Source organism: Castor canadensis, chromosome 19 (genome assembly GCF_047511655.1).
Source record: "Castor canadensis chromosome 19, mCasCan1.hap1v2, whole genome shotgun sequence".
NCBI lineage: Eukaryota > Metazoa > Chordata > Mammalia > Rodentia > Castoridae > Castor > Castor canadensis.
The window spans coordinates 42,396,610-42,417,959 of NC_133404.1; the positions used below are offsets into that span (position 1 = coordinate 42,396,610).

At 41.9% G+C, this 21,350-nt stretch overlaps 1 protein-coding gene and 1 long non-coding RNA gene across 2 annotated transcripts in view; one reads left to right on the forward strand and one right to left on the reverse strand.

Moving 5' to 3' along the window:
* The window catches only part of Iqgap1 (IQ motif containing GTPase activating protein 1), a 94,581-nt gene that overhangs the window by 54,091 nt on the left and 19,140 nt on the right, over positions 1-21,350 (reverse strand). Inside the window, exons 3-4 of the mRNA XM_020179972.2 lie at positions 6,074-6,230; positions 3,859-3,936 (exon numbers count right to left, since the gene is read on the reverse strand). Coding sequence (XP_020035561.2) covers positions 3,859-3,936; positions 6,074-6,230 — 235 coding nt within the window. The remainder of the gene's footprint in view (positions 1-3,858; positions 3,937-6,073; positions 6,231-21,350) is intronic.
* LOC141419227 (uncharacterized) lies at positions 565-20,574 on the forward strand. Its single transcript, XR_012443926.1, has 3 exons — positions 565-614; positions 11,678-11,831; positions 19,659-20,574. It is a non-coding gene; the product is annotated as an uncharacterized lncRNA (long non-coding RNA).

Below are 21,350 nucleotides of genomic sequence, written 5' to 3' on the forward strand. Positions count from 1 at the left end.
AATTTCAAGACCTATTTTCACAGTGGGACAAGCCGTAACAGTGGATAGGAAAAGACTGAACAATGAATTGGTTAGAAGATTCTGGAGAGCAATAAAGACCTATTATACTATGACAGACTGCCAAATTCTAAACTATTGATACACTAATGACGAGAGCAAAAGAAGGTCTCCCAAACAAAAGAAACAGCAAGAAGAAAGTTTGCTGTGTTTGTAAGATAGTAAAGAGATAGAGTCTATTTTCTAAGATGTACAGAATAAATTCTAGAATCCTAGCTACTCAGGAGGCAGAGATCAGGAGGATTGAAGGCAATTGGGGCAAATAGTTCACAAGACCCTATCTTGAAAAAAACCATCACAAAAATAGGGCTGGTGGAGCAGCTCAAGGTGAAGGTCTTGAGTTCAAACCACAGAATCAAAAATAAATAAATAAATAAAATAAACATAAACAACAAAGTCAGACAGGTTTGAATGTGGTAAGTGGGGCATGAAGAAATATCCTGGTTTGGAGCAAAGGTTAAAAAGAGCTTTAGAAAACTGACTGGAGACAGGACACAGGATATATTGAATAATGAAGAGACTGAGGTTGGAAGGGCTGGCTGAGAGGCTGAGAAAAGGTAAGTAAATAAAAGAGTCATTTCAAATCAATGAAGGTGGTTTGGGGACGTACTGAATCTGGAGTCTAAGGTATCACCAAGATTTTGAGCCTGCATGACTGTGACATGTGATAATAGTGACATGATACAATTTATTACACAGAAGGGGATATTTACTTGATGGGAAAGGTAGGTTTAGTTTTATAAATGAAAAACTCTATGCGATACAAAGCTATCCAAGGAGAAATACTCAGCAATCAATTGAAGGTACTGTGTTTCTCTCTTTTCTTTTCTCTTTTTCTTCCTCTCTCCCTCCCTCACTTTCTCTCTCTCTGTCTTTCTTTTTTGGCTGTACCGAGGGTTGAATTCTGGAGGTTGAACTCAGGGCCAGGTGCTGTACCACACCCCTAGTCCTTTTTTGCACTGACTGTTTTTGAGATAGCATCTTGTTCTATGCCTGGACTGGTCTGAACAACAATCTTCCTATTTGTGCTTCTCCACATAGCTGGAAAGGCAGGCACATGCCACGGTGCAAGCCATTGGTTAAAACAGTGTCTCACCAACTTTTCACTAGGCTGGCCTTGATCCAATTCTTTGACTCTCCAACTTCCAAGTAGCTAGGATTATAGGCTTGAGCCACCAAGCCCAACCCTGTGTTCTTCTTATAGAAAAGAATCTTCAGAATAACTAAAACCATGAGAAGGGGAGAGAGTAGCTAAAATAAAGATCACGTAGTGGTGCAATAGGATATGTATGGGGGATAGGTAAAGAAAGCAAGACTAGTTGTGCAGATTAAAAACAATTTAAAAACTAAAAATAAGAATGGAGAAGGTGGCCACAGTATCGATTATAATAGAGACAGTAGGAACTAAACTTTTATCGTGTTAAGTTTCTACACTTAGATTGCATGCTAATTAGGAAAGACATCTACTTTAAACACTGCATAGATATTGTCAATTATATGTCATGTATTATAGGTCAGATACATTTTCAGTTCTGTATCTTTAGTTCATGTTATTCGAAGCCTTCTGGACAGAATCACAAAAGGCTGATGGTCGTGACTACCTTGCTGTCCCTGAGAGCCTTTGGGGGACCCTATGCTTCTTGCCATGTGGTCCAGGCCAATATGCTGCTGTTAGCAGACAAAGCCATTTTGTAGGGCATGGTGGCTCACACCTATAATCCTAGTTACTTGGGGGTAGAGATCGGGAGGACTATATTTCAGTGCCAGCCAGGTCAAAAAAGCCCATCTCAACCGATAAAAAGCTGGGTGCAGTGGCACATGCCTGTCATCCCAGCTATGTGGGAAGTATAAATAGTATAGTGGTCCAGACTGGACTGAGCATAAAAGCAAGATGCTATTCAAAAACTAACTGAAGCAAAAATGGCTAAGGGGCATGGCTCAAGTGGTATAATGTCTGCCTGGCAAATGCAAGGCCCTCAGTTCAATTGCCAGTACAGCCCCCACCCCTTTTAAAAGGCATTTTGTAGTAATAATACCACAAGAAATAACAAATATTAATGAAGCTCTGAGTACATTAAATTGTCATTGTCCACTGGCAATGACAATATATAGAAAATAGAAACAGGAAGTTACAGGTGCACAAATAGCATTTTATACTATATAGTATGACATCTTTATAAAAAACAGGAATAGGAAGTTACAGGTGCACAGAAAGGCCAAGTAGCTCTAAGAACCTGACATATTTATGGGCCTAATTCTCAAACATCCCGTTCAAGGAAGAGAACGCTTGCGCTCTGCTCAGATGAAACAAGGGCAAGGACAAAAGCCAGACTCAGCTCTGGGTGAGAATTTGGCTCCACACAGGATCCCATGCCAGCACAGCCCTGACTGAACTTAGTTCACCAGACATAAAGTAAGATGAGCCCTGCACTACGATAAATACCAGAGATGCATTTCCAAGTGGCTTCAGTCAGTCACCTTCTGACACTCCACATCTCGCTTCTATTCTTAATCTTTCTTTAGTTACAAAAATTGGAACTCTGTAGTAAAGTACAAAGGAAATAAAAACTGCCCCTAATCCCATCACGCAGAAGTGGGAAACCTATCTCCTTATAGACTTTTCCCAAGAACGTCCACTTTATTTTACACAAAATAATGATCGCACCTTAGCCAGACATCTCTCAAAACCTGAACTGATTCCCTCACCTAACACATGGAAGACAGCCGTTAATGGCACGAGTCTTTCCCTTCAACACAAATAACAACTCTAGGGAAGGAATAAGTAGTTTGCTGCCATTTTTTCTATCATAAGTAATACTGGAAAGCCCTTACACATAATCTTTTTGTGTTTTTCTGTCTGTGGGGAGGGGGAAGAAAAGTTCCTTGAAGCCGAGTTCCTAAGTCAAAAGAAAGAAAACAACTATGCCTCTGAGAGCAGCAACACGGCCTGGCCTGCATGGATAATACCGGGCAGCTAGAGATGGCGATTTCACTAAAGGCAGCGCTACCCAAACTCCTGAGCAAAACATTCAGAAGACGTCTGCACACTCCATATCACAACCACAGGCATCACCAGAAACAGAGAGTGTGTGTTGTTGTGTTGCCTCTGCAATTTAAAACACACCACGACCCCCACACTCACAGAATCAACTGCTCTAAAGCTGGAAGACAGCATCTAACATTTCCTAAAGTCCAATTTTTAATGTAACAACTTTGTGCACAAAGAAAAACCACTAACTATACAATTTTAAATGGTAAATCTCATAGTTTGTGAATTTTATTGAAGAAGGTGGTTAAATCAGCTGGGCATGGTAGCACATGCCTGCAATCCCAGCACTCAGGAACTGAGACAGGAGGACCTCAAGTTCGAGGCCAGCCTTGGCTACAGAGGTTCTCAGTGGTAGAAGTACTTGCCTACCCATACAATGCCATGGATTCAATCCTTAGCCCTGCAAAAACCACTGTAAATAACCACTTTGAAACAAATCTACAACTGATGTAGTCAAAGTGCTATCACCATAGGGAATTTCTCTAGGGTGAGACATAAGGAATACAAAAGGAAAAGAATAAAACTGTTTCTAAATCAAACTGAACAACAGAGATCCTTTAGTGCTTAAAAACATATGCTTATAATCTCAGCACGCTTAAGGCCCAGGCATGTTGGAGAGTTCCAGGGCAGCCTGAGCTGCATAGTGACACCCTGACTCAGAAATGCAGCAAAGAAAGAAAGAGCGGAGAGTAACTTTACAGGTAGAAGGAACTTTATGGCAAAACTTGAACTGTGAACAGTAGGTAAGTCACCTTGGGCAGTCCAATCTCATCCATGGCGTTCAACCACTGGATCACATTATCCGTGTGTCTGAAGTGGAGGCCAGTTGCCTGGAAGAAACAATAGAGCGTTAGGCACTGCTGGCAAAAACTAAAAACTCTCCTTGAGATTAAATCATTGTGCTTACATTCCAATACCAAGATGACAAATAACTCCAATCCTCTCACTTAGGAACCACATGGATACGATGTTCTTGATGGACCACGGTCTTTGGAGCTACATTATCCTAGATTTAGTTCTAGCTTTGACCATCTACTAGTGACAATGGATGGTCAGGCACTCTTTCAGTCTGAGTTTCTCCATCTATAACACCTATTTTGTTTGTTTGTTAAAAAGATAGTGTATACATAAAGCACTTAGCATGGAACTTGAACAGAAGAGAATAGAAGAGAATTTTCTTCTATTTTGTGATAGAAGAGAATCACAAAATGACATATATTATAAAATACATCAAGCAGGGCTTCTTTCATAATACACTTAGAAATGGCACCCTGTGCCAGGTGTGGTGGTACATACCTGTAATCCTAACTCCTTGGAAGGTAGAGCAGGAGGATCACAAGTTATAAACCAGGAAAGGCAAAGTTAGCAAGACCCTATCTCAAAAACAGAAAAATACAAACAAAAGGGCCGTGGGGATGGATCAAGTAGCAGAATACCTGCTTCACATGCATGAGGCCCTGGGCTCAGTCCCCAGTACTACAAAGTCATAACAACACAACCCCTGAAAACCTCTGTCTGCTTAAAACACACACACAAACAAACAGTGCTTAGGGAGGGAGCACAGGACCTCACTCATGCTAGACCAGCACTCCATTAGCGCTCTGCCAACCCCTACATCTGCTAGTTTTGAGCAAGATTTTTTTTAAAAAGTTATTGATATCAGGTCTCTACTTTTCTTTTTTTTCAACCATGTTGCTATTCAATCTACAGAACAGTGCAAAGATGTCTTCAGAATAAGTGCTTACTTGAAATTCAGCATTTTACATTTTCACCTTTTGAGTAAGAAAAGTCTGTCTAGGATATTATTGTCGTTTGGATCTGGAAAGTCCCCAAGGATTGATATATTGAAAGCTTGGTCCCCAGCTGGTAGACTGTTAAAAAGTGATTGGATCACAAAGGGGCTAACTCCTTGGATGGATTAACTCACTGAGGAGTTCATAGCTGAAGGGCTCTTAAGAGGTGGGGCCTGGCTACACTGGGGGTGTACCTTCGAAGGGTGTATCTTCTCCCCCTCTCTCTTCCTTCTCTTCTCTTTCTCCACTCCTTCCCCTGGCCTGCTTTCCCAACAGGCACAAGGTAAGCACCACAGGTTACCTGACATGATGTTCTGACTCACCAAGAAACACTGGAGCCAGCCAACCATGAACTGATCCCTCTCAAAACATTGAGCCAAAATAAATCTTTCCTCTTTTAAGTTCATTTTCTCAGGTGTTTTATCACAGCATCAGAAAGCTAACACAGATATTAATTTTGGTCAAGGATCTATACCTTCCTTGTTTTCCCCAGAGCTTAAACAGAAAGTATAAAAACCTTTTTTCACAAGGTTCTGGCAGTCACTCTCGCTCATGCAATCCTCCACTATCATTTAGACTTATTCACAAAGAGCTCATAGGTAGGTTCACTTTAGGAGCAATAGAGACAACAGATTTGGTCCTTGTCAATATCCCAACTTAAACAGTTTTCTTTTTTTGGGCCTCAGCCACAGGACTCAAACCCTTTCACTTATCTTAGCCTTCTCAATTTGAGGCACTTTGCTGTTTTTCTCTAAACTCCAATGTAGCGCTGCAACGCTTTTTCCTCAAGTTACTACAGCAACTTGCCAACAAATCCCAGGGCGTGGTTAAAATTATAGTAAAGTTGTGATTCCCCTAGTTACTTCCTCTACTTTCTAAGAGTGGAAAAGTCATCTGGACCATGGAAATGAATTCATTCCCGCAGGGGCTGAGGGAGCAGCACAGAGCATGCCAGCATGCACACAGTGCTGGGCACTCAATTCTGTACCCACTGCCCTTACAGCCAGAGCTCTGCACTACCTCCTCCTCTCCACCAGACTTTTTAAAAGCTGTACTTTGTTGGAACAAACAGGTCTTACACCTGTTTCTCAACAGCTCTCCCACTGAATAATGTATGCTAGCCCTTCTCTCATTAAGTTTACAGAAATCTAAGCCCAAGCAAGGAAGAGCTCACCTTATATCTGGTCTGCTCTCGATCATAGATTTTTTTCAGGGACACCACCTTGGGTGAGAAGAAGTTTCCTAGTTTGGCAAGGTAGACTCCATTCCTAAGCCCCTCCTCCAGTTCTGTGGTAGGCGGCAGATCTTCACCTAGGCAGGCTTCCATCCACCTGCACAAAAGGAGAGAGGATGTGAAAAAAGAGGGAAGGTCAGAACTCTTCCTTAGAGATGTGTTTCATTCCCATTTTCCCTGAAAAAGGTTAACTTAAGCACAGCAATGCTCTTTAAAGAGTCATTCCCACACACAGTCACTCACTGGCCACTCAGATCTGTGAGTCAGGGAGCTTAGGAAAGTGAACACACCTTCTCCACTGACTTCCCCTGCACTAGCAACAGAGCTGCCAGGCTCCCCACATCCTGCCTGCCCCACGAACCCCCTCGACTCTCCCAGTCCTTAAGAAGTCCTAAGAAAATATTTTTTTCCTTTTTCTTCTTTTTTTTTTTTTTTGGTGGTACTGGGATTTGAACCCAGGGCTTCATACTGGCTAAGCAGGCACTCTTACCACTTGAGCCACTCCATCAACCCTCTTTTGTGATGATCCTCCCACCCCCACCCCATAGGGTCTCTCAAACTATTGGAACTATTGGCTTTGAACAGCAATCCTCCTGATGACTGCCTCCTGAGTAGCTAGGATTACAGACGTGAGCTACTGGCACCTAGCAAAGAAAATCCATTTGTAACAGAAGCCAACTGAAATCCCACCAGCTTTCAGGGAAGCATAAGATAAAATGAAGGAAAGTTTAGTTGCATTATTTTTCTAAAAACAGAAACATAGGTACTAAAATTCCTCATGGCATGGTTTAACTGCTCTTTGAGCCACAGAATCTTTTGACTACTATCTGAGGAAAGCTATAGACTGTCCACCCAGAAAAATATATAATTTCAGAGATTTTGTTGACTTTATGAACCCCAGGTTAAAAAACCCATAATTTAAAATTATTTCACTCAAATTGTGCAAGGCTAATATTATCCTTACATCCTCCACATACTGGGGGAAAAATTTCCAAAACATTGCTTCCTCTGTTTGACCAAAGTAATAAATCTTTGGAAACCCAAATGAAAAAAGTTCAAGATAAAGCAGGCTAAAGTGAAAAGTGCATTTACTGTCACATAAAAAAATGAAACATTTTAGACTGGGGATGTAGCTAAAGTGGTAGAGTTCTTGCCCAGCAAGTACAAAACTGTGAGTTTAAGAAAAAAAACAAACTCACCCCCCCACCCCCCCCCCCAAAAAAAAAGATACACAGAAGTTTTATTTTGTTGTTTTTGCTTTTATAAGAGCCTGGATCTTGCTGTGTTACCAAGTTGGCCTCAGCCCCCAGGGCTCAACGGATCCTTCTGTTTCAGCCTCCTATGTATCTGGGACCATGGGAATGAGCCATCAGCACACACCCATAGAATATAAATTAAAAGGCAAAACTAGAGGGAAGGTGGGCGAGGTGTCACGTACCTGTCCCTGCACTCCAGACCAGAGGCTATGTTGAGAACCTCTCTTAGAATAAAAACAAAATTTGAGGAAACATTCTAACACGCCCTCCCACTCCTCCACAGAATGTATGAGAGAAACAGTAAGATAGAAGTAGACAGCCAGTACAGTAACATGCAAACGGATGATCCTGGGCTGAGGGAGTGGCTCGAGTGGTAGAGCTCCTGTCTAGAATGCAATGTCCTGAGTTCAAACCCCAGTGCCACCAAAACAAAGACAAACATAAATGTTATGATCCCACTTATGGGTTTCAGATTTATTTATTTATTTATTTATTTATTTATTTGGTGGTACTGGGGATTGAACTCAGGTCCTCACGATTGCTAAGCAGATACTCTACTTGAGCCACTCCCCAGCCCTAGATATTCTTTACATTAATAAAATTGCTAGACTACAGAGTGTGTATTTTATAAATGATTACGTTTATAATTCAGAATAAAATTTGTATTAATTCTGTATCTTCGAATTGAGACTACTGCTAAGAATCTTTAAAAAACAACAGTTCTCTTTTTCTCCAACTCTTTATAGAGGGGCACTCAATTTCACTTTCAAGTCTATTCTACCTTTTGGGCAGCCAGTGCAATGTGTGCATATCTGGCTGGACCAGAGGATTTTCTGGTTGCTTCCTACAGCCAAAAATGGTAAGCTTCTCTTCTGGCTTTTCTTTCAAGTAGTAGAATTAATTTAAACTCTAAGAGGGTAAAAAGAAACAAATGAGTTTCCCAGAAGAGTTGCTATAGTAACTTAGACACCAACTTGCAAAAACTATAAAAGCCAAACTACACCTTTGCAGGAGCCAAAAGACCAAAGGCAGCATCGTGGAGAAGCATGGCTGTTGATTGAGTCCAAGGACATGTATCATACAAGTTCCTTTCCAGTATTTCACCGCTAAAAAAGGATAGAGATAAGACTCGCTCTGGCAATGCAGCTCAGTGACAATCTCACTTGGGCTGTCATTCATGGGGACAAACCCAAAAGCTGTCACCTCAGCCAAATCCGCTCTCCAAGATGTTAGGAAAAAATGATTTATTTTCTTCTCAAGATGATGTGAACACACAGGGTACACTATAGAAAAAGAACACAGTGCCAGGTGGGCATGGTAGCACACACCTGTAAGCCCAGCACTTAGGAGGCTGAGCAGGAGAATTAAGAGTTCAAGGACACTGGGCTACGTAGTGAGTACTGTCTCAAAAAAACAAAAAAGAAAGAAAAGTTCTTTTGCTTTGAACCACAGCCAATACCAGAGGTAGTTAAGTTCCCCTCGTCTCTGAAACTACTAGATTAAAATGAAAATAAAAGGAGGGACCTTAGTGACACCTCCCACAACCTGTTATCTGCTTCCCTATACCACTGCTATAACACAATCCCAATGAATGACCACACTTGTAAGTTTCCCGTAGTGGACACAATACTTTCAATAGAGGACTTAGTGGAAAGGCATCAGCAAAAGGCAGCAGGGAGCAGAGAGGCAACACATAGAAGCGTCCCTGGAGATGGTGCCCTCGATCTCAGTGGCTCCTCAGTGGAACAGTTTGTTTATGAGACTGAAATACGTCAGGACCAAAGTGCTTTGAAATGTAGGCTGCCATGTTACTCTATTTTACAACTATTTTGGGAGTTGGGGGGATGAACAGAGGGTCTCACTTGTGATAAGAAGCCTTCTGCGACTGCGCTATATCCTTGGCCTGCTGCTATCATGTCTAAGGTTTGGCAGTTCAGGGTCTACTTTAATTCCAAGACACAAGCCCTCCTTTCAGTCCTCCTCTGCCACTAAGTCACAGTCTGAGAGCCAGAGCCTAATGCACTTCTAGAGCAAATCCCTTTTCTGATTTTATTTTCAAATGTAATACATACATCATTATGGAAAATTATTAATCATTTCTCAAAATTTTATAAGCATTTCATTTCCTATGTTATAGTTTCTGAAGACTTTTAAGTTACATAAAAATCCCACCAAATGCTTAATCATTCACCTTTGACTAATTATGACATTTCTAAATATTTTCAACCATTAAATAATACTGCAAGGATTCTTTTGTGCACAATATTCTTCTACGTCTAGAATTAATTCCTTAAGAGAGGCCCTTAAAGTCATAACTTGCTTGTGGGTGTGGTTTGGAGGTAGAGCACAAACTTGGAGTGAACAAGACTCTGGGTTCAATTCCCCAGCACCACCAAATGTGTGTGTGTGTGTGTGTGTGTGTGTGTGTGTGTGTGTGTACATACATATGTATATATACCATTGAAAGTGTTTTTTAATTGTCCAAAAGACCAGCTCCAAAGTTGTGCCTCATCTGCACAATCCCTTCACTTACAAATTAGGAGTAAGGTTTACCCAAGGTCACCTGCAGCAGAGGAGGAACGCCAAGGCCAATTCTTCCTCAGAACACTCCTCTCTACACCACTGCTGTTCTTACCACACCACAGCAAATCCCTGAGGGACTGAGCCCCACAGAGCTGTCTAAACACAGCCAAGTTTCAGATAACCCATATATGAGAAAGGGCTGATATTGCTCTGCGTTCTGAGGTTTTAGACATTTTAGCTTCACTATATATCCAGCAGTGGTTCTCAACTCTGACATAAAACTTTCTTATAAAGCTTCAGCATTTATCTTTATACATTTTTTTAAAAATCTCTACACACACACATCATTGGCCAACACAACTTTGTACTGATTCTCTGTTTAACTGTCTTATCAATAGTCCTTAGAATTTTAAGGTTATATGGCTCATTAAAGACAGCAGGATGGTGCATATCCATAATCCCAGCACTGGGGAGGAGATTGCTGAAACAGGGGGATGACAGGAGCCCAGTCTGTGCTGCCTAGAGTCCCAGGCCAGCCTGGGCTGCCATCATGAGACCCTGCCTCAAAACAAGTGAAAGTATCTTCTATACCTTCTTGTCTACCTGTCCACCTCCCCCACCCTGCCTTCTCTCCCTCCCCGCTCTGATGCCTGAAATGTTCCCAAAACATCTCAGCAAATCATGAAGCAGGCTAAGCCTGACACATTGCCACTGACAGGAAATCAAACCCTCATGGCGGCCACTCTATTTCTGGATCCCAATACCCAGACAGCTTTTGTGCAACCAGAGCCAGCTCCCCATTAGCACCCTGAACTGCCTTTGAAGCAGGAGAGCATTCTGACACACGCACCATGTAACAAGCACTGAGAGACAGACCTGGGTTTACAGCTGGTTTCTGGCACTTAAAAAGCCAGCAAACCACTTAACCAGTTTCCTCATTTTTTGCTTGTTTTGCTTTATAACCCAGGTTGATCTTGAACTCATAATCCTCCTGCCTCAGCCTCCAGAGTGCTGGGATTCAGCATAAACCACCACATTGCACAGTTTCTTCATTTGTTAAAACAGGATGGCAATACCTTCCAAAAGTTTTGTTCTTAAGAATTCAGTAAGACTGCAAGTGAAGTGGAGGCCAGCACAGTGCTTGGCTGGCTACTGAGGAAACACTTGTGCCTTTCCTCCCATGAGTCACCCATCCCAACGCTTCCGTTAACCACAGCGGTTCCAGTTCCTCCAAGGGCTCTGTGAAGAGAAGAATAGCTCACACCGACACAGTGCTGGGGAGAGCTGGAAGAAAGGAAATACAAGGTGCTGAGCACAGAGCCTGGCACACAGCAAGTGCTGGCATTACTGGATGTGGGGACTGGACCCTCCCCAGCCATCACACACCACTCTCATTCATCTTCGTCATTCCCCAGTTGCACAGTTACATTCTCACTAGCCTCAAAGGAAGACCATCATCTTCATCCTAACACTCTACAACCACAAAGTCTCAGATTGAATTATTTTATTATGCTTTTCCAAATAGAAACTACTTTTTTTTCCCCCAAATACAGAGCCTCTACAGTTCCAGATTAAAACCATTATTCAGGGGTGGGGATGAAGCTGAGGGCCTAGCATGCATGAGGCCCTGTGTTCAATTTCCAGTACAACATACACACACAAACATTATTTAAATATTTCTTCATGTTGGATTCAGCTCATATCTCTAACATCAGCATCTTTGGGATCCTAATTTTGCTGCTCAAAATATTAACCTTCCTTCCAGTTTCCAATTATGAGTCTTTAAAGAACAATGAGGACTTTACCAAATGGCCAATGCACAGAAGGTCTCCAACCAGAAGAAATACCATGTACAAAGGCAAGGAGATATGACAAAAAAGACGTGTGGCGCAGCAACTCAGCACAGCAAATGCTGGAAGGTAAGTGATAAGGAGTCCTGGGAAGGAGGGTGGGAAGTCAGCAAGTGACACCTCGCAAGGCCTTCCTCCTGCTAAGAAACCTTTACTTCACCTAGTCCTGAAGTCAGCCGTTGAATCTGTTTCAGAAAAATCACCTTGCAATGGTGGAGGCTTTTAAAATTTTTATTAGCAAACAAGTAAAAATGTTTAAACAACTTTAAAAAACAAAAAAGTTCAGCCAGGCATGGTAGGGCACACCATCCAGCTACTAGGGAGGCAGAGGCCTGGCAAAGGTTCTGAGACCCTGCCTCAAAAACAAAAACAAAAAGGGCAGCCCAAGTGGTAGAGTGCTGGCCCAGCAAGCTCAAGGCCCTGGGTTCAATGCCTAGTACCACAAAAAAAAAAAAAAAAAAAAAAAAAAAGAAAGAGAACAAAAAGTTCGGAGACTAGCATATGCCCTTCATGTGATCGGGACTCTCCACTACAGCCTCAATCAGAACTGGTGACAAAGCCCATGGTGCTACAGAAAGTGAAGTACAGCTCTCAGCCCTTCCTCTCACGAAGGACATAGATGCTCAACATTTTCTCCTCGACTTTAACCCAAATCTGCTTCAGCAAATCTAACTCAAATTATTAAAAAAAAAAAAAAAAATCTAAAAAACTAAGCAGGAAAACAGCATTTGAATGGTTCATTTTCAGTATAAATAGAACTTGAAAACTCTAACACCTTGTGATGGGAAAGCTAACTATAGCCATTATCTCACTTGATCTTTGCAGCAGCCTCCTAAGGTAAGAAAACCATGGTACAGAGAGCAAGATAACCTAAGGCTACCAAGTAGTAAGCTCACACTTGAACCTAAGTTTCTGGGGTCCAAGTCCACATCTAATGGCTGTAACACACAGTCTCTGCCCAAACAGCTGCCACCTACTGAACACTCACTGTCAAAAGCTCAGGTTCTTAGGTCTCCCACAGACACAGAACATGGCCTTGTTAACACCCTCATTCCAACAAGCACTTAGACAAGCCTAGTAACTACTGAACCTTGGTGAGACTGACACTATTCCTATGAAAAATGAGTGTTTATACGTGTGATGAAAATAGAATAATGAAGCCTGTTAAAATTTCTTTCAAAGGGGGGATAGGAAAGAGTAATACAGGGGGTGAATTTTATCAAAGTTCAGTATATGCATGTATAGAAGTATTACAGTTAAACAGCTTTATATAATTAATTATGCAAATATATTAATAAATGAAATTTATGAATAAATGAATAAATATATTCACATAATATATAAATAAATGAACCAGGCACCAAGTGCCTCATGCCTGTAATCCCAGCTACTCAGGAGGCACAGATCAGAAGGATTGCAGTTCCAAGCCAGCCCGGGCAAATAGTTCACAAGATCCTATCTTGAAAAAACTCATCACAAAAAAGGACTGGTGGAGTAGCTCAAGATGGAGGCCCTGAGTTCAAACCCCAGTACCAAAAATAAATGGATGGACAGATAAATGAAAAAAATGAGTACTTATACAAGAGCCTATCTTTAGTTACATAATAATTTTTACAATTTTTTTTGTTTGTTTTTTTTTATATAGGGCCTCACTATGCAGCCCAGGCTGGCCTTGAATGAGACCCTCCTGTCTCAGCCTTCCTGGTGCTGGGGTTACCACCGGTGCTAGTGGTGTGTATCACCATACCTAACTATAAGTAATTCTTATAAAACTTCTATATTCAGTCTGTTTTTTATAAAGTTTTGTTTTACACATATTTTAATTCAATTCTCCAAGAAAATTGTCTTCTTTGACAGCTACATATCCACTCAGGAAATATTTCTGTCTCCTCTTTGCAACACTGATTTATCAGTGGCAAAATATGTGAATGGCAGTCCTGCCTTCAGAGAAGTCACTCTGGGAACAACTATCTACAAATGGAGATGATGTTTGAACTTGGTCTGAATTTTGAGAGGTAGGAAATGGGAAAAGGATTCATGTAAGATAATGAGCCAGCGTAACTAAGAGCAAGAAGCCTGAAACCAAATGGCACGTCCTGGGTGTGCATGACAATCACTGTGAAGGGCAAGGTGGCAAAGCAGCCACAGCATCAGTATTTTATTCTTCAGGCAGCAGAAAGCACCACAGGTTTTCCAGCAAGAGTGGTCAGGCAGATCTGAGACTGAGAAGGGTAACAAGGACGGGAGACAGATTTGAGGGAGAAGTATTAGGTAACCATTTCAGGAAACAGGTGAGAGACAACAGGTCTTTCAATGCAGGAGCAGAAAAGGATGAAGAGTAGTTACGAAGACAGAACCAGACCAAGTGACAGTGTGTTAGGTGAAAAGGAGGGAGGAGAGTGGGGAAGTTTATGTTTTCATAAAACTGGAAGGTAGGGGGCATCAGCCTAGCAGTGTCACCAAGTGTGAAAGCACCTGCCTAGCATGTTCAAGTCCCCAAGGTGGCAAAAAATAAACAAAAGTTTTTAAAAGTAGAGTAAATTTGGCTGGGCTTTTTTGTTTGTTTATTTGATTCTGTGTTTGAAGACATGGCCCATTTTGCAGAATGGACTGGTCTTAAACTCTCAATTCTCCTGCCTCATCTGAGCACTGGGATTACAGGTGGAAGCCACAATACCCAATGTGTAAAGTCAGTTTTGGACCTTGACTTTTGCAATTAACATGAACATCAAATAGATTACAGATTTTAAATACATATATACACATACACATGCATGAATAGTTGTATTATCTCAAAATAGGAAAGGAATTTACAAACAAGACTATAGAGGCAAAAATCAGAAATGGAAAGAAATTGTTTATATATAAGTGTTTAAGTTTCTGTGAAGCAATTTTTTAAAACACTAAAATTTTAAAAGAAACTGGTGGTAAAAATTGCAATATATAACAGTGCTCACAATCTCACATTATCTTTATATAGACATATTTTAAGCACTTGGAATAAAAAAAAAAGAGAAATGCTTCCTTAGAAAAATGAGGCTAGAAACACAAATAGGCAACTCAGAAAAGAAACATAAATAGCCAATAATCACTTCTCAATCTCATTACTAATCTAAGCAAAGTAAGTTAAAGTAGCGATATTACCCTCTTCAGCTCTCAGACTGCCTGAGATTAAAAAAATAACATTACCCAGTGTGTGGGGAAACCCCACATTCTTACACAGAGTTCCAGGAAAAAAAAAAAAAAATCTGGCAGAGAGTACATCTTTAGCAAACTTACAGAAACTTCTATAAAAGGAAGAAGAAAAGGTTTTATTTTTAAAAAGTAACTTGGCGGCTTGTGGCATGGATGACTAAATAAGAAATGATGCCACATAACAAGACAAGGGACACCCATAGGAGAAGAGGATGTCTGAAACACACTCAGCTTGAAATGTCAATGGGACATTAAGCATGGCATTCCAGACAGTTGGAAGCACAAATCTGAAACTCAGGTATGAAAAATAGGAAGTTTCAAATCTGGGAGGGGAACAGTTGTCCTGGAAAGCAGGCTATAAAGACAGAAAGATGAAAGACTGCCAGGCACAGGTGGCAAGGCCTGTAATCCTAGCTACTCAGGAGGCAGAGATCAGGAAGACTGTGGTTCGAAGCCAGCCCAGGGGAATAGTTCAAGAGACCCTATCTTGAAAAATACCCATTACAAAAAAGGGCTGGTGGAGTGGCTCAAGGTGTAGGCCCTGAGCTCAAACCCCAATACTCCAAAAAACAAAAAAAGAAAGAAAAAAGAAAGACGACAAAAGACTGCTTCAGAGCACAAGAGCATTTAACAGGTGGAAGACAGTCAAAGCTGCAGCAGAATCAGGAAGGAATCACATGGTGGCCACCAATGAAGGAAAAAATTTCAGAAATCTGGAACACATAAGCACCTTCAAATGCTGCAAAAAGATGGTGGCAAAGAGCAAGGGATGTGGCAAACTGGGAAGAAAGTTGTCTGTGACCCCTGAAAGGAATCCCAGAAGAATAGGCATGAGCTGAGGCTAACTATAAAAATGATAGTTGAGGAAAACAACTAGAAGCCAGGAAGGAGAAGCAGCAAATGTTTTTCAAGTTTAAGCAGAGAAGAGCTTCCTGATATGCCATCTGTGGTTGAACTGCCACCAAGACACAAACTTTCATAAAAACCCTCAGGCAACAGCACTCCCCTGGAGGGCTGAACCCTCCCATACTGCAGAAAACATAAGGACCAAGATCCAGGATAAGGAAGGCGTTCCTCCCAACAGCAAAGACTGATCTTTGCTGGCAAGCAATGGACACGGACGCCCTTTGTCTGACTACCACATTCCTACAAAGCCTACTCCCCAGCTGGTGGTGAGACATTCTGGTGGTGCTACGAAAAGGAAGAAGCCTTAAGCCACTCCCAAGAAGAACAAGCCTAAGAGAAAGAAGGCTAAGTTGGCTGAACCCCATCAGGCAGGCGAGAATGACAAAAATTAACAGCCACCTTCACAGGGATTGCCCTTCAGCTGAATGCTGGGGACGCTGGACAGCCAGCCACTTTGATAAGACATTATTGTGGCAAGCATTGTCTGACTTACTGTTTCAACAAACCAGAAGACAAATTACTGTGTATGAGTTAACCAAAAATATGAACTAACAAAAAGAAAAAAGGAGGGTGGAGAAGCCAGGTATGGTGGTACATGCCTATAACCCCAACATTTGGGAGGTTGAGGCAGGACTGTGAGTTAGAGGCCAGCCTGAGCTACATAGAGAAATCCTTACAAAAACCCTAAAGAGAGAAGAAAAATTGGTGGATTAGGTTAGGGGTTAGTCTGAGATGGTGGTACATTCAGGGAAGCTGTTTTAAAGTTTGTGTAATTATTGTGGAAAAAGCCTACAAGTGAAGGAAGTACTAAGAAAAACACAAAAGCAAGGTTCCAAAGAGCAGAGGTGGCAGCTAGCCACTTTCTTCCCTGAGAAAAGAGGGAAGGAAGAATAAGCAAGAGTACGTGTTAACTAACTGACCTCTATGCTTCCGTTTCCTGTCTGTAAAACAGGATTGGGAGCAACCTCTAACGTCCTAGGGTCCTCATGAGGACTCAGTGACATAGTCTACACCAAGCACTAGAAGATGTAGGTAATGCTATTGTGTGTGCAGGTATCCACACACATGTGAGAGCTGAAATCCCAGAAGCAGACCTACTGCTAAGCCTGACCCTCACTTGTGAAATGAGTCTACCTTGTCCTGCTGATAGCATTCTTCTAAGGCTGCAAATAGCCCCTCCCGTTCTGCCCCTAGCAAGACAAAGAAATGACTCCGGTGGTAAGCCTTAAAACAAGCCCAGACCGAGGGCATGTGCAGAAAAGAATGGGTGGGAATGTGAATTCGGGGTCTATGAAAAGGAAACCGGCTGAACAAGTTCTGCAGAGCACATGACCTAGTGGTTTCCAGCGCTGTGCAATACAGAAGGGGAACGAGCCAATGCCGGAACTGACTACTCCAGGCCACTGAGATTCGGTTCCTCCAGGAGCGGCTCCTCTGCTTGCCACACCCATCCTGCAGAGCAACCTCCCTCTACATGTCAGGGTTGCTCTATGCTGAAAGCCTCCCAAATTTGGTGTCTTCCCTACAACTGGATTCTGCTAAACCACTCACACATCCGAGCACCACCCAGGTGCTGGAAACAGCCTAGTCACCTCAATGGAGTGCGGCAAGTGCCAAGTCCTGAGAGAAAGAATGCAGAGTAGCAGCAATAAAGCACTCCATATGAAGAGGGAGGGGAACCAGGCGGCGATCCCAAGAAAATGGCCCTCAGGTGCTGAAGGACTATGATAGGAGGTGGGGGAGGTGTTGATGGACAAGAACAGGTGGGCTAAGGAAGAGAATGTGCAGACCCTTCAGGGATTTGGAACAGGAAGGAATGAATGAAAGGACAAGGAGTGATGAGGAAAACCACTCTGAGCCATTGGATGAGAAGGAGGGGCTGGTGAGGGAGAGGAGCACTAAGGAAGCTGCTGCAGTAATTGAGGCTTGTTTTCCAAGCCATACCAGCAAAGTGAGAAATCTTCATGAGAAATCTTCTTCCTCAAAAGGAACTTCTGAGCATAAATTAAAGCAATTTGAAAAACTGTAAGAATAAGTAAAAAACAGAGGGAAATGGTTTTTCTTCTCGTAAGTAATGTATTTAATGTCTAAGCTTATTCATATCTGACACAGACCCATCCCTGAGGAAATCATTTCATTGCTAGCTAAAATGGACAAGGTAAACTTTCTTGCCAGAATTAAATGTCTAATCATGTCATGTTTCAATAGGCTCCCTGGTCTTAGTGAGGGTGATGGAAACTAGACTGGTAATAGTTGTGCAATGAAATTTGCTAAGTATTACTAAGCAAACAGTAATACTGTTTATAATATGTTTAAAGTATTAAAAACTTATGGTATGTAAGTTAGATTTTAGTAAAGTTTTTGTTTGTTTGTTTTGGTAGGACTGGTTTGTTGTTGTTGTTTTGGTGGTGCAGGGGTTTGAACTCAGGGCTTCATGCTTGCTAAGCAAGCACTCTACCACTTTAGCACACTGCCAGCCCAGTAAAGTTTTTTTTTACATTAACAGGATTGACTGCTCATGCCCAGAACAAATCAGACCCAGAGCCTGGCAAAACATTACCATGTCCAATCTGTCTGTCTGCCTAGCTTACCACAGCTCCAAACATGAAAGAACTTTTCATCTTAAATGAAAATAAAATTCTGAAATTGAATTAAATGTAGAAGACAGAGCCTCAGCAGCTGCAGCCTAGTTATTTATTACCAATTATGAGTGGCTCTTATGAAAAGCAAGCCAGGCATGGTGATTCATGCCCACAATCCTAGCCCTTGGGGGGCTGAAGCAGGAAGATCTCCAGGTTGTGCTGCATAGGGAGTTCAAGGCCAGCCTGGGCTATACAGCAAGACCCTGGGGGAAAGGAAAATAAGGGAAAAAAGAAAGGTGAGAGTCTTCTAGGAGGTGGAAGACAGGTTTGTATTCTTTGCAGAAGCAATCCTCTGCTAGAGGCATAGGGAACAAGGAGGATCTCCATAGCAAGTACACATCAAAAACTTAATTTTCAAATCTATTTCTTAGTGACAACATAACTAGGAGGAGGGGTTAACCATGATGCTCATTAAGAACATAGTCCTTCCTCTAAGGTTCACAGCATATTAGTGGAAAGTATAAGGTGCTTTATAACAAGATGCACAAAGAGGGCTGCAGAACTCAAGGGAGGAACAAATAACTCAGAGCAGGGGCAGATAAGTTTCTTGAAGGACTGCTAACTTGAATTGATTTTCTTAGATAGGAAATACATCTCTTCACACAGGTCAATACTTGAATATACAGTTTAAAACTTCAAAGAGTCTAAAAGTATTCTTTTTCATGAAGAAAGAACACTTCATGAAGTGAACAAAGAGTGTGACATAGCCATAGAGATTAAGTAAACCAAGTACTGAAAAAGTTCCACTGGACATAGAGAGAACAACACTGGTGATCTGAGACAGAAACTGCAGGGAGGGAAAGGAAAGCACAAGAGTCACATCCACATGACTTAAGCTGATACAGGACATTTTCTTGAAGGGAAAAAGAGGACATAAATCAGGAGAGTTTAGGATTAAGGGAGTATATCTTGAATACACAAGATGTTCATGTGTGAAGAGAAGGAAGCAGAAAACCGAGCACATTCTAATCCGGAAAACAATGTTTGAATAAGGACCCTAAGAGACCAGAAGGGATGGAGTCTGGACCACAGATAGAAAGTTGAGTCTTAAGGAGGAAACATTTCTTCTCCACTGTGCAGGGAAGGAAGCCAAGTTGTGGTGTGTTAAATGAAATCGGTGTGCTAAACACATAAATTTATTTATGTATTTTAGGGCCAAAGTTTGAGGAAGCTTGTGGAGAAAATAGATGTCATCGAGGCATGATGTGGCAGCAAGGGGTGGAGATGCCCACAAAGAATAAAGGTTTTCTCATCGGCCTCACCCTGCAGTCACCTCTTCATGGACCCTTCCATGACCTGCCATCGGAAATAATCTTTTCTTTCTTCAAAGCTCCTCTCAGCTTTCCTATGTCGAGTGTCCCTTTGTATTTCTTTACCTCCTAAACCTCCTAATCTGACTTTGAAGCATGGTGCTCTGACCACTGAACTACATAAACTGTTCTTGGTCTCTTGCTTAAGGAGCATGCTACTCCTGGTCTCAATTCTAACTAAATAGCAGTAAGAAAATATACAAACCAACAAAAAAACAGAAAACTACACCAAGCTCTTATCACAACCCCACATGCCACACAACTGTGCACTAATTCAACCGAACCATTTTCCTAAGTGTGTATTTTGTGAAAAGCACTGTGGCTAGAGGTGCTACTGGATACCAAGAAATAAAAACAGTCCCAACTCTGAGGAGCACCAAAGACTATATACAGCATGCCTTCCCTTCTCTCCTTACAATCTCAGCTTCTCTTCAAAATCTAGTCATAAAACAATCTTCCCCCTCATCTACACTCTCACCCAGTGACTATTCACATCACTCCTGTGGTGGTCAAATATTGCCCAGTGACATTTTGACCTTTCACTCTTTTATGCTGGCTCATTTTCAAAGGTTTATGTCGTATCTGGCCAATGAATGTAGAAACTTCCTAATGGCAGCCCTAGGTTACAGTCTGAATTGTCTCCAGTCCTACCAGATGGTTCTGAACAATGCAGGGGCTCAGGAATGCTTTCCACTTGCCTTATGGTAATGACTTGTTTTATTCAAGGTATTTTCCCCAACTTTATGTCATGTCAGAAAAAGTAAGCAATGAAATAGTATCAAGTCATTCAAAATTAAAATAGCTTTTTAGTACAGAAGTGAAAATAACAACTGTTTTTAAATAACTTGAGAAATACTTAGGCTAGCTCACTTAACCTTCCATTGAACTGTCACACAGTTTGTGCTAGAGTCTTCTGCAATACAGACTTTCCCAAAGAAGCTCTGACAGTGGAACTGTCTTCTTCTTACAAAGTTCCTCCTTGCAGTAAGCACATGCATGACTTCCCCTGCATCCTCTGTTCCCCTGGTACCACCATGATGACCCGAACTCCTCTTCCTCATCTCAGGAATTTTTTTTTAGCAATGTAAGCAAAATGCTAATAGTTGGATTAACTCCTATACTGGATAAGAACTTCTGAGACTTGTTCTGTTTTCACTCTGGACCTTGTTTCCTCATTAAATAGCCTCTGTTCTTTTAATTCTTCCTCATACATTAGAATTTATAGACCCTTTATCAGCCTGGTCCTGCTTTATCATGCCCTAGTCCTGAAGCAATGACCACGCCTCAAGGACTGGACTAACACCCCTCAACAACCCCCACCCCACCAGGGTAGAAGTGACTCTTTTCTACCCTGGAAAGGATTCTCATCCTGAGCAGCGCTTCCTGTGGGTGTGAAGAACCAACCACAAACCCACTGCCCCTGATAGGGACTATCCAGCCCCTCCCAAAGGATGGCCTCCAGAACCAACTCCAATTGCAGGCGCTTTTTCCCCCGTCGGGACAGTGACAACAGAGCCCTCTCTTCCTTGGCTGCA